Source organism: Puma concolor, chromosome F2 (assembly GCF_028749965.1).
Source record: "Puma concolor isolate L17-30 chromosome F2, mPumCon1.1.hap2, whole genome shotgun sequence".
Classification (NCBI taxonomy): domain Eukaryota; kingdom Metazoa; phylum Chordata; class Mammalia; order Carnivora; family Felidae; genus Puma; species Puma concolor.
In genome coordinates this window covers 43,979,432-43,993,169 of record NC_141684.1, presented here as the reverse complement: position 1 = coordinate 43,993,169, position 13,738 = coordinate 43,979,432, and the positions used below count along the sequence as shown (strand labels likewise).

The 13,738-nt window shown below is 31.9% G+C and overlaps 1 protein-coding gene across 10 annotated transcripts in view; it reads right to left on the bottom strand.

Moving 5' to 3' along the window:
* Positions 1-13,738, bottom strand: part of TRIQK (triple QxxK/R motif containing) — a 280,870-nt gene that overhangs the window by 197,043 nt on the left and 70,089 nt on the right. For all 10 annotated transcript variants that reach the window (XM_086695585.1, XM_086695587.1, XM_086695582.1 and 7 more), the window contains one exon: positions 5,032-5,117. In XM_086695585.1, the coding sequence (XP_086551711.1) occupies positions 5,032-5,117 (86 nt within the window). The remainder of the gene's footprint in view (positions 1-5,031; positions 5,118-13,738) is intronic.

Genomic DNA, 13,738 nt, shown 5'->3' with positions numbered 1-13,738 from the left:
GATATGAAGACGCCAGTGCAAGCAGTGTGGTTCATGCTCACAGTTTGCCTGTTCTCTAGTGGAGTAGGCCTAATTTTATTTACTGCTTCAATACATTTGTTATTAGTTATAGCTTTTGGACACAGATTTTTAAAACATCTATCTTTCTTTTTCTAATGGGAAGAAACTCCTATTACAACCAGTTTCTAACTAATGTCTCTGCAAAACTTTATTAAATATTATTTTGTTGAAACTCTAATTTTTAAACTCTAAATCCTATAGTTTATAATGTGGGGAAACAAAACAGTACTTTTAGCTCATGGAGGATGACACGGGGTAATTTATCAGAACTGTGAAGGGTGATTCTGAATATTTCATCTGGTGATTTGGTGTGGGTCATATTAGTTAATTAAAATGGAGGTCGAAAATTTACTGTATGTATTATGGCAAAAATCCCATTATCTCTTAAAAAGTCTATAAACTTCATGTATAATGAAATATATGGTATGTACTATGTTGTATACACACACACACCATTAAGAAATGTTCTCAATATTAACATATCATTTAGCTAAAAAGAGAAAAAAGAGCAACTAATGCCAGTTTCATACCCTAAAGAGCCTAATATGCCTTTCTAATTTTCAATTGTGTATCACACCCATTCCTGGCATTGTTTTATGGAGAAGCAGTTTATTTGCATTTACATGAATATATTTTACATTTCATCAGAATGTACAATTAATAATTCAACATACGCCCCCTAATAAACTTTAAAAACATTAAAATGAATTTGATTTAGAATAAACACGAAATTTTTACCTGGATGTTGAAATTACAAATGGGTGCTTTATACAGATATTTAGCTTCAAAGTTACGTTGATTTAGATTTCCAAACTATGAAAATAAGCAATTGATGAGAATCATGGAGTTGACAGAGTCAGTGTCAACTGTTTTTGTAAGATTTGATTTTTTTAAACCTGATACATCAATATAATGTCAAATGAAAGTGAGTTTTTCTTTGTTGCAGTTGGAACACTGGCATCTCGAAAGGGCATGGCGGCATCAGACAGGTTTCATTTATATTCTTATACCCACAGCTGTGCTCCCAGACCCATCTGGTTACACAGCTACTAATTTTAAGAGGCTGTAATAAACAAGTGACACACAACTGCAAACTCCATCTGTTCTGTATAGTGGACAACAAAATTGTCCAACAGCAGTCACCGTCCGCACAAGCTTAAAGCAAGAATGTAGTTTTTACTCTTGATTGGAGGCCATCATCTCCATCTCATTTGATAATCACCTCTAATTGCTGCTTTTCAACTGCTCCTCGTCCCTTCAAACAACTCTTTATCATCTACACTATGCATTTTCAGACTATCCAGAGGCACGAAAAAGGGTTTTAAGGGTAGAAAGCAGAGAACATTCATAGAATACAACTTCAGAGGATCCATTAATTCAATTAATTCTATTGAATATATGGGGCAGGAGGTTGGGCTAGGAATGGAGAGGAATTGCATCATTTTTTTTTTTTTAATGTCCCTATTCTGTTGAGGATATGAGCATTGTGGGGACTGGATGTGTAAAGGGTTAAAACAATGGTAAAATTTGAAAATACTGCTTTCAGGGTGCTGGTGACACTAACCATAACTTACAGACCTGTAGGCATTTATGACCCCCCACCTCCTGGCCATTTTTAGTTTTACATCAGAAATAACCAACAAAACAAAACAAAACAAAGCAAAAAACTAACATTTCCAGATGGCTCATCCCAAGAGGTTGTTCGCAGGATATGGTTGACACTCGAATATTTTATTTGTATAACAGATAAATTACATTTTTGATCCTTATTCTTTTATTATGATTATACCTTTCAAATAAGCCATTTAAACATATTAACACATATAAATTATCTTTTTCCTCCTAAATACTAGAAAACATGGGTATTTACACTCTAAAAAACTTTACTCATGTTGTAGTTCTTGAAAAATAATCTAACTGAACATCAACCAAATAGCAAATATTAGTTGTACAAATATTTTTTAGGTGGCACTCATTTCATACTGGGTCATAAATTATAACATTTTATTAACATTGGTAAGACATAGGAAATAAAACAGCTTCTAAAAAGAAATTAATTCTAGATTTTGACACAGTAATAGTCACATCTTATTCTAAATCATTACTGGTCTCTCAAAACATTTTCTGTCACCAAACATACATTTACAAAAAAGTGCTAAAAGTCTTTGAGCATAAAGACTACATTGTGTAGTTCTTTATATCGCTGGTCCCAGTTTTCTCAATCAATACTGTTGATTTTGTATGGTAAGGAAATCTCCTGTCTTACTCATCTTTCTTTCTTACAGGTTCTACAACACTGTAATACTTACAGCATTTCTAAATAAATAATGAAGGGTTGAGTAAGATTTATATAATCTATACATAAAGTATATTAAAATGATGCAATACTTTGAAAACTTTATAACAGTAATCTTGGTATCTCCAAAGCAAAACCGAGAACATTTTATAATATATAATATAATGACACAATACAGACTTAGTTGAAGCAGGGGATCTGAAGGCCAATGACAAACACCCAAGGGAAGTCTTATTTGTACAAACCAGTAATGGCTAATTCAGAGAAATATCTTCTCCATCAGCTAACCATTCACAGTGAATTCTGTGCACTAGGTTCAATGTTAAGTGCTCTCATTGTGTTATTTAACTCTCCTGACATCCCTGTGAGGGAATGGTATATTCACCATTTTGCAAATATGCCAGCTCAGACTGGCGAGACGATGGTAATAGTAAGAGGCAAGAAGAATGTGATCCTAGGGCTCTTTATTCTGTGTTCAGTGTTGATATTGCTGTTATTTTTCTATTCCATGCATCTGTTCATATTTTCTATAGATTTAAATTATTTTAAGAGCCTAACTAGGATTCATTCTAAAAATAAGTAGTAAAGTGATAAAATATTGTACTATTATGGTCATCCTATATCAACGAGATAAGAGTCAAACATGTTTGATGTTCATTAGTCCTTAGTTGCTTCTCTGACATTATCAATATGGATAAAATCACTCACTGGGGAAATTAAACAGCATTAAATGGCAATTGCTGAAAGAAACTTCGTTATTTAAAATCCTATGCTAAAATGACAAGGCAATCAAAGTTTGACAGGGCAAACTAATTAGTATGCCAGATCTGAAATGTAAAACACCTCCATGGTTCTGATTCTAAAAAGTTTCATATCATTTTAATGGGCTCTTCAAATAATTTTTCAAGCAAAGTAAACAATGCTTAAAGTTAAGGGTTTTGTTTACCATAGGTTTACAAATCAAAATGATATGCAGCTTATTGAAAAGGAGCTATGTTCTGATGTCAGTTAGAAGTTCTTTTGTACATACTTTAAATCATAAATGAAATCAGAAAAATTTTTTTCTCATAAAAAGAATTTGCTTATATTCTACATGGTTTATAAAAAGATATTAGATAATTGTGCTGTAAGGTAGATTTATCTCATACTAAAGTCATTCCCTCAAATTGAAATAATAACAAAAACTATAAGAAAAAACAAAAGAGGATGTGCATATATTAGTAAATGAGTGGTTGCACTATATCTCAAATTCGAATTTGTAGTTGCTCATTATATTGTGCCACAAGTGGATTTTGCTACACCATTATCTTTCTTTAAAACAAAACAAAACAAAACAAAACAAAACAAAACAAAACAAAAGAAACCAAAACACTGCATTGTGAGAGATAAGTGAGGGACATAAGTGCCTTGGTGGAAAATGACAAATAATGCTCTCACTACAAGAGACAACCATCAGGTAACTAATTGTAAAACAAAACAAAACAAAACAAAACAAACAAACAAACAAACAAACAAAAAACCCACAAAACAAAAACGAAACAAACCCAGGTATTACTTTTAGAAAGATGATGTCACAGAAATAATTTTACAGATGAATAAAATTTCATGTGAAATTAGAAGAAAACTCCAAAAGATTAATCATCTCTCTTTTAAACAAAAAGGCAATTCACTTTTTTCATTAAAAACTGACACAACAGCACTAACTGAGATTGTTGTTGTGAAAACATACCGTATCACACGGCAATGCTTGATCAAAATCAGCAATCAGGAGTAAAAAGAAGGCAGTGTTTCGTGATCATAATAGCAAATTCTGGAAGACAACCAAATATATCATCTGGCAGTTCAACAGCTGTTACGGCTTGGTAGTAATACCTTGGCATTTGCTATAAGCTATAACTTAGAAAAATTGATTTTTCATCTGCCAGATAAAACCAAAATCTCTTTTTAACATTTTAATATTTAAATAAAGTATATATACTAGTCACTTTAATTTTGCACATTTGACAGCACAACTGTCAAGTTAATTTTTGTATTTACAGTTTGATTAACCTCTAAATATTTGGCAAAAAATGGACATGAGTAATAATGTACATGTAATTTTGTTGAACTTCATTGTGCTAACACATTGGATTAGTATCTGCTAACATCATTCTCAGATGCATTTATCCCTCTTAAGCAGTTAAAACACTGATTTTCTAAAAGAACAAGTTTGGGGACATCATTAGAATTTTATAATAGAGAGTACTGGCAAGAATAGTAATGCACAGAGTAAAATTACACACATGAATGATCTAAGTATATATAATTATAACTAAAATTTCAATAACCATAAAAGTAAACTTATTGAAAATGAAAGAAATTTTTTTATTCAGGCCACATAAATCACTGAACTGTTTGAACAATATACACAGTAGCTAGAGAAAAAATAAATTTCAACTTTAAGTATAACCGGTTCCCTTACGCGACATTGTGTTTTATTTTAAGACCAAGTCAAGTCTCAGAATTGGAATGATGTTTCCCATTAAACAAATTCTTTATAAAAACCTTCAATTCTGGCATTCGACTTTGATTTTGAAATGTCATAAAACATTTAGAATTCAACATTCATGCAATCCAGTTTTAGAAAATGAAATGGCATGCATATATCAAACTTTAAAGTTACCAAATACAGGTACCTTTATGCCTATTGCTGTTTTCTTTGCTTCTGCTTTTAATTTGGTTGCTCGTAAAATAGGTTTGGTTTTTTTATAATCTTGTTTACCTAAAAAGAAATAATTTCAGGCAATGAGTTATGCTTATATATAATTCAAGTTTAACAGCCATCTGAAATGTCCAAGAATGTTTAAATACAGTAAACCTGGGACACGGAGTTGAAAAGTAGCTCCCAGTTATGGAAGCCATAAACTTGTCACCCTAAGGTCAACCTCTCCTCCTCTCTTGATTTTAAAGGAAGAAGAGTCAACAGACATCTTTGATTTGGTGTGCAGTGAAGAGCTAAAAAGATAAAAACTTATTTGAGAGAGTAAGATGTTTAAAGTAAAGACAGTAAGCCTTTTGGAAGCATTTAAGAACAAATGGGCAAATGAGTATACATAAGGTCCCATTAATACGTAAAGCTAACTTTATTTTCCTAAATGAAGAATAAGAGCTCATTACAAATTATTTTATTAATGATATATTAAGTTTCCAAATAATCAATTTGAGGAATATCCTCAAGTTTTCTGTGAATAAGAAACTAAGAATCTGTAAGTACTTAACTTTTAGTCACTGAGTTCATTAGAAAAATGCATATTTAACTTTCGTTTGTTCTTAATAGAGGACAAAATAAATACTGCTAGATAAATATGTAGGTTAGCTACATTCAGATAATAGTTTCAATCTCCTTTACCACACTTCATTACCAAAGATGAATAAAAATTAAGTTAGTATCACCAAACTTCCTTTTTTGTATATCATTTGATGTCACCACTAATGAATAACAAAACTGAGTTTGTGTGTAACCTGTATGTAACTAATGAGTTACATAACCTGGGAAGAAAATAGATTTAACAACAACAACAAACAACAATAACAAAAGCATTCATTAGAATAATACACTATTTTGTTAACCAAACTTTTAATTAAGAACTGGGTCAATGGGTCTCAAATACAATCTGTCACTCTATGGGAGTTAGCATATGACCATATAATCTCTCTTTTACATTCTCCTTAGTTTGCCTTGTTTCCATCTTACTCCTTTTCCTTCATGACTGGTTTCTTTCCAAATCTTTCCCCTGTATCTCCTTTATGTAAGTAATACAACTTCTAACTTTAGTTTCCACATCTTCCCCACACTGAAATAAATCTGAAAGCAGTTCATCTACACAATAGTATATTATAAAAAATTATGTGCAAATATTAATGTATTTGCTAATGATCCAAAAGTGCCCTTAAAATTCCATATAGATTTTTAGAATTAGAAATGGCAGGAAGAAGTGAGTCATATGGATGGGAGTAATGAAAAAAACGCTCTATTTGTGTTCATTAGATACATAAAAGTGTTTCTTTAACTGAAGAGCTATGTGTTTCTTTTTTTTTTTAAAAGAGTCAGTGTATGTTATTTTCTTAACTGCTATCATATAGCAGTCATTCTGGATCTATGAACATGCAGAAGCTTAATAAATATTATTTGATGATAAGGTTTAATGATCCAGAAATGAGCCAATTGTAAAAATGTACATCAAATGATCTAAATTTAAATTATAGAATGAATAAAATACAGAAAAATATTACTCTGACCCATTTAAAATTAGCAACATTTAATTTTGTTGAAAAAGCGTTGACAAGTGTTCACTCTGATTTCACATCTGAACAGTCAAACTATTCATGTCATTACTCCTGCTGAGATATAAACAGTTCAGAACAATGAAAATGGTGACACATCAAATGCTTCCACTCAGGGTTACAAAACAAATTTATAAGAAGAATCAAAAGAGAAATTGGAAGATGATAGATTTGAAGCCAAAAAGTCATTTATTGTTTTATATATGGTCTATAATAATCTTCGGGTGCAAGGGGGAAAAATTAAAAAAGGATTGTCTTCACCCAAATGTTTTTCATACACATATGTTTTACTCTGGATGATGTGTCTGTCATAAAACAGATTCAAATACATACCTAAGAGTCAACGTTAGAGTGGGGATTCATCGCCCTACTTCACTTGTTGTATAACTTCTTGGTTAAATGTGTTCCATTTCAATTCAACTCCTGTAATCTCTTAGAGAATAATACCTCTAGATTTATATTAAATTTGATAGGAACATTTGAAAATGTATTTATAATAAATAGATGGTTTTAAAAATTATTTACACCTGGTACTTCTCCAAATAGTGCATCTGTCATTAATTTAGCATTCTGCTTGCTGACTATGATGTCCAAAAGTATAGACTGAAGAATGAAGTTTCAGTCTACGAAGTGAAAACGTTTACAGGGGACTTCGTCAAGTTCTTTATAACCAAAACTAGATATTTCTATTATACCCAAAGAGGTTTTCAACATTTAAATTTTTTATGGCTTCAAGAAAGATACCTATGACCACAGGATTATAAAAAAATGTAAAATACAGAAGCCCCTGCCTCCTGAGTATTTAACTTAGAAAAAATACACACACACACCTGCACATACGTATATAATTTACATATAATAATATAGATTTTATATGTATATGGCTTCTTGGACACAGGTCTGATTTTGGTTATATCAATAATGCAGTAACCAAAATAGCTGTTTGGCAATTGCTCATTACATTTTATTTATTTATTTTTTAATGTTTATTTCCTTTTGAGAGAGAGAGAGAGAGTGGGAGTGGGGGAAGGGCTGAGAGAGAGAGGGGGACAGAGGATCCGAAGCTGGCTCTGTGCTGACAGCAGCAAGCTCAATACAGGGCTTGAACTCACGAACCAGGATATCATGATCTGAGCAGAGGCTGAACACTAAACCGACCAAGCCACCAAGGCACTTCTGCTCATTACATTTTATATGAAAGGAAACCTGGATAATTTAAGACTATGAAGCTCATCTGGGACCTCAATTATCTAATTTCTCTGTTCAATGGCACCATTCATCACATTTCTGTATTTTCATTTCCTATGGCATAGTTAGGTTAACAAAAGCTTTTTCTCTCTATCCCCAAGCTTCCTGATTGAGTGATTTATGCTTCCTCTCTCCGATATAATCCTATAATACTATTTATTATATTTTATTTTTAAATTAACATACAGCGAAATTGGCTTTTTTCCTTTTGGTATACAGTTCTATGAATTTTAATGCTTCTGTACAGATTCATGTAATTACTACCATAATCGGGGTACAGAATAGAGTTCTCCCATTCCAAAAAACTCCCTGTGCTGTCCTTGTATATCCATCCCTCCTCCTACCCATAGTTCCTGGCAACCCTTGTTCTACTGTCCATTTCTGTAGCTCTGTCTTTTCAATAATATGGCAATGGCTTCTTTTATTCAGCGTAAGTCCTTTAAGTTTCACCTAAGTTGTATGTATCACCAATTCATTCTTCTCTATTGCTGACTAGCATTCCATTATGTGGAGGTACCAGAGTTTGTTTATCCATTCACTCACTAAAGTGCATTTGGGTTATGTCTAGTATTTAGCAAATACTACAAGAGATACCTATAAACACAGGTGTACGGGTTTTTATATGAACACAAGTTTTCTTTCAATTCATCTAGAGTAGGACTGCTGAGTCATATGGCAAGTCTATATTTTAACTTTGTAAGAAACTGCCACGCCATTTTCCAGAGTGGCTATATTGTTTCACATTCCCACTAGCAATGATCAGAGTTCTGGTAGATTTGCATCAGAAGTAGTATTAGTATTGTTTCACCAGGTTATATATTTTTAGCATACAACTGTTTATAGTATTCCTTTATAATCCATTTTATATCCATAAGGTTGATAGTAACATACTAATATCATTAATGATATTAGTAATTTGAGTGTTCTTTTTTTTTGTAGATAGTGTAACTAAAACTAAAGGTTTTTCAATTGTGTTGATCTTTCTAAATAATAAACTTTTGATTTTCCTGATTTTTTTCTATTGTTTTTCTCTTCTGTATGTTATTTCCATTTTAATCCTTATTATTTCCTTCCTTCAGGTTGCTTTGGGATTATTTTGCTCTTCATATTCTAACTTGTTTAAGCAGAAAGTTAGGTTACTGTTTTCTTCTTTATAAACATACTGGTTAACAGGTATAAATTACCATCTCAGTACTGCTTTAGCAGCATCTCATAAATTAGCAAGGAGAAGAAAAAAAGTTACATAGTCATCTAGTATACGTAGTCATACAAAACTATACAAAACTATACAAAAACTATACGTAGTCATCTAGTATATTTATCTATGCTGTTACCTTTACTGGTGTTAGTTTTGGTTTTGTTGTTTGTTTATGGATGTGGATTCAAATTTACTGTCTTGTATACTTTCTTCCAGCCTACAGGACTCCCTGTAGTGTTTCCTTGCAGGGCAGGTGTGCTATTAACAAATCATCTGGTTTTATTTATCCAAAAACATCTTAATTTCTCCTGTTTTTGAAGGATAGCTGTGCTAGATATAGAATTCTTGTTTGGCAGTCTATTGCTTTCAGTACATCATATGTCATGTGTTTGTTACTTTTCTCTGCTGTTTTCAAGATTCACTCTTTATGTTTGACTTTCAACAGTTTGACTATAATATGGCCCAGTGTGGATCCCTTTAGTTTATCCTACCTGAAATTTATTAAAGTTCTTGGATTAAAAAAAATTAAAGTTTTTCATCAAATTAGGGAAGTTTTGGGGTATTATTTTTTTCAATATCCTTTCTGACCATTTTTCTCCCTCCTTTCATTGTAGAATTATTATTATACATAGATTGGTATTATGGATTATACATAGATTGGTATTATGGATTATGGTATTATGGTATTATACTATGGTATACATAGATTGGTATGTGTCCCACAGGTCTCTGTGTCTCTGTTCATTTTTTGTCATTCTTCATTCACTCTTTTCACGTTTCTCAGAAAGGATAATCTCAATTAGCTTCTCTTCATGTTCCCTGATTTCTTCTGCTAGTTCACATCTGCTGTGAAGTCCCTTGGCAAAATTTTCATAATTATTGTATTTTTCAAGTCAAGAAAATCTATTTGTTTTTTTTTAAGTATACATAACTTACATTTCTATAATAAGATGCTTTATTTGGTGAGGCATCATTCTCATATTTCAATTCTTTAGACATGATTTTCTTCAGTTTCTGAACATATTTCAAACAGCTGACTTAAAGACTCTGTTCAATTAAATCCAAGATATGGGACCCCTGAGTGGCTCAGTCAGTTAAGCATCCGACTCTTGGTTTCAGCTCAGGTCATGATCTCACGGTTCATGAGATCAAGCCCTCCATCAAGCTCTGTGCTGCCAGTGAGAAGCCTGCTTGGGATTCTCTCTCCCTCTCTCTCTGTCCCTCCCCCTTGACTCTCTCTCGAAAAATAAATAAATAAACTTGAAAAAATATAAGTCCATGGTATGATCTTTCTTAGAGACAATTTCTATTCTTTTTCTGTGTATGGAGCACATTTTGCTGATTCCTTGTCCATTTTATAATCTTTGTAGAAAACTGGACATATCAAATAATGTGGCAGTTCTACAAATCATATATCCCCTATGATATTGTTGCTGCTGTTTGCTTTTCTTTTGTTGTTTTTAGCATTTGTTTTCTTAGTGACACTTTTGGTCTCATTATGTAAAGTCTGTATTCTTGTCTCATGCAGCCACTTAGCTTAATGTTCACCTAAAGACTAGACAAATATTTTCTTAAATATCTTGAATCAGTAGGTCTTCCACTTTTGCTGGGACTCTGTGGTGTGTGTGTGTGTGTGTGTGTGTGTGTGTGTGTGTGTGTGTGTGTGTGTGTTGGTATACATTTTCCAGCTCTGACAGGAGTTTACAGTTCTGCCTTAGCCTTCACTTCCTGCTAGATTTCTCAAGGTCAGCAATAGATGAGAAATATTATAGTCTTTTCAAGTCTTTATTGGACATGGCATAGCCCTGCACAGGCTTGTGGCTTTCTAGATTCCCAGAAATCTATGTTGGAGATTTTTAAAGACTATTGACATCTCTTTGCCCAGTTTTTTATACTTTTAGAAGGACCTTCTGCTAGTCCCAAGTAGTAATGCTGCTTCAAGTAGTTCTGATGTTAAAAAAAACTTGCCACTGACTCTATTTGTTAAAAGCTGGGAGAGAGCTCTTCACAGAGTGAGCTCTAAGTCCAGTCAAATAAGGACAAGTTTTGATAATGAGGCTTTTCAGTGAGTTAACAGGTCAAATATGGACAACTCTCTGAGAATGGAGTGTGGCATAGCTCCAAACCCATTCTGCCTCCTCCAGTACCTGCAGGATGCTCTTTTTCACAACTACTATAGTTGCAAGGTTGAGGACAGAAAGATGGAAGTAAAGTCAGTTAAAACCCAACAAAGTCTAATGTTCCCACTGAGATTCAGCTATTTTTCTGGAATAAACATTCCTTGGACTACTGTAAGAGTTTCATTAATTTCCAGATTTCAGAAAAAGTTGATTTTGACTTTTTTTTGCATTGTTCTTATTGTTTTCACAGAGGGGCAGACTTTTGAGATACTTTCTATTCAAGAAGTGCTTCCTTTCCATCCGTTTACTTCCAATGTCATTATATTTGATGTTAATTTCTTTTATACAGCCTACATTTAGGTCATTTTATAAAATGTCAACCTGAAAATATACTGTCCTTTAATTGGTATGCTTAGACCATTAACATTTAATTAAACTATTAATATGTTTTTATTTCGGTCTACTATTTTATTATTGCTTTCTTTTTTTGTTCCCTTTGACTTGTTCCTGTTTCACTTTTCTTGCCCTGTTTTTGAATTATTTAAACGTTTCTTAGCATTCTATTTAAGTTATTATGATTTGGAGGCACCAAGTGGCTCAGTTGGTTGAGAGTTTGACTCTTAATTTTGGCTCAGGTCATGATCCCAGAGTCATGAGATCAAGCCTCGCATCAGGCTCTACACTAAGCATACAGCCTGCTTGAGATTCTCTCTCTCTCCTTCTGTCCCTCTCCCTAACTTGTGCTCTCTCTCTCAAAAAAAAATTATGATAATTTTGATATATCTTTCAGTATATTTTAATAATTGTCCTAGAGGTTATGAAATGTATACTTAACATTTTATATTCTAATTCAAATCAATATTTTCTTCAATTCCCTATTTATAAGCATAATCTACATTATTTTCAAAAATTTAATGTACACAATATAATAAATTTCATATTATTATATAATGGAAATAAGCAGTATAGTGCTTTGTAGTGCTAGTTCTACCAGCTTTAGTTTCTATCTTTTGACTTTGCTATGCTTATATTTGAACTTCTTAGACATGTATCATAGGTTAGGAAAGCAGATGTATGTAGTGAACTTCTACTAATTTAGGATGTTAAATATCTGTAAGCAAAGAATTATAAAAGTGAATATACTGCTGTAGCATAGGTGTGTTTTCCTTACAAATGCCAGAAAGACATCGTTGCCCCTATTTGATGCACATTTTTATTACAGCCTAATAGTTTTGCAATAAAAAGTGAAAGGTACATGCATAGTTAGAAGGATTATTATACTCTTGTTACTGAAACTTTATATTCATTCATGATAAAAACTACAACTTGTCCTTACATAATATCAATATAATATTACTAAAATTTAGTAGTGAAATAAAATTTCCTACTACTGTTCTTTCCAGTTTTGTGACAATTTAATTGAAGACTACCCTGAAGTTGCCAGATCTGTACTATTAAAAAGTTACGTTATTATTTTCAACTATTCATGTTAATAGAAATTTCTTGATATTATGTAATGAAAGCAAAGTTTAGAAATACAGAAATAATGTTCAGACTGATACATGAAGACAAATGCCATTCTCAATCCTCAATCTCAATGACCATCATCAAAACAGCCATAACATTCTCTTTAATTTTCTCTAAGTTAACTGCATATTATAACTTAAATTTATGAAACATATTTATAGTAATAAAATGTCACCTTTGTATGTTTAAAATAAAGTTGTGAAATTAATATTCTAGCAGAAAATTCTATAATACAGGAAATTGCTTTTATGGCCTAGTAAGAATACAGATTCTGTTACCCATTATGCATAATTCTTAGTAATGAAAATACATTGAGATAATTGCATTGTTAAGATTGCCAATCCAAACAGAAAATTTATCTAAAAATCATGACACTGAGAGTTAAAATTCCTTCAAATCAATCTGAGATTCTTAACAAATCTAGAGTGTGTATTTCTGTCAATGTGAATTACTCATTATAAAACTTTTGTTGCATGTAAAATTCAAGATCATTTTTGGGAATAAAGTGGAAAAGCCTTCCTCAAATATGATAATGATACACCTAAATAATGTACTTGGAATAATAAAATAAATTTATGAGAATTCCTGGATTTATAAGAACTTACATAAGGCAGAAATACACTTAGGATGTGTGAGCTTTAGTATTTATACTGTAATAGATTTTTAGCTTTCTTTCTTTTTTTTTTTTTTTCAAAATGAACCTGGATTTAATGCTGAAAAATGGACATTTCAAAATTAAGAAATATTAAAATTTGCATTTTCACATAGGAAAATGTGTCATAAAAGTGCTCTTTGAACCAGTATCAGCAACTATAACTACCAAACTGCTCTAAGTATGTGCACATAGTTATTGAGTAGAAAGTGAAATCTCTGAAGTAAGTTTTTTTTGGCTAGCAAGTAACAAATTATTAATTATTGTCCATCAAGAAACAAGAAAACTCTAAGAAAAAATATATATATAGTATT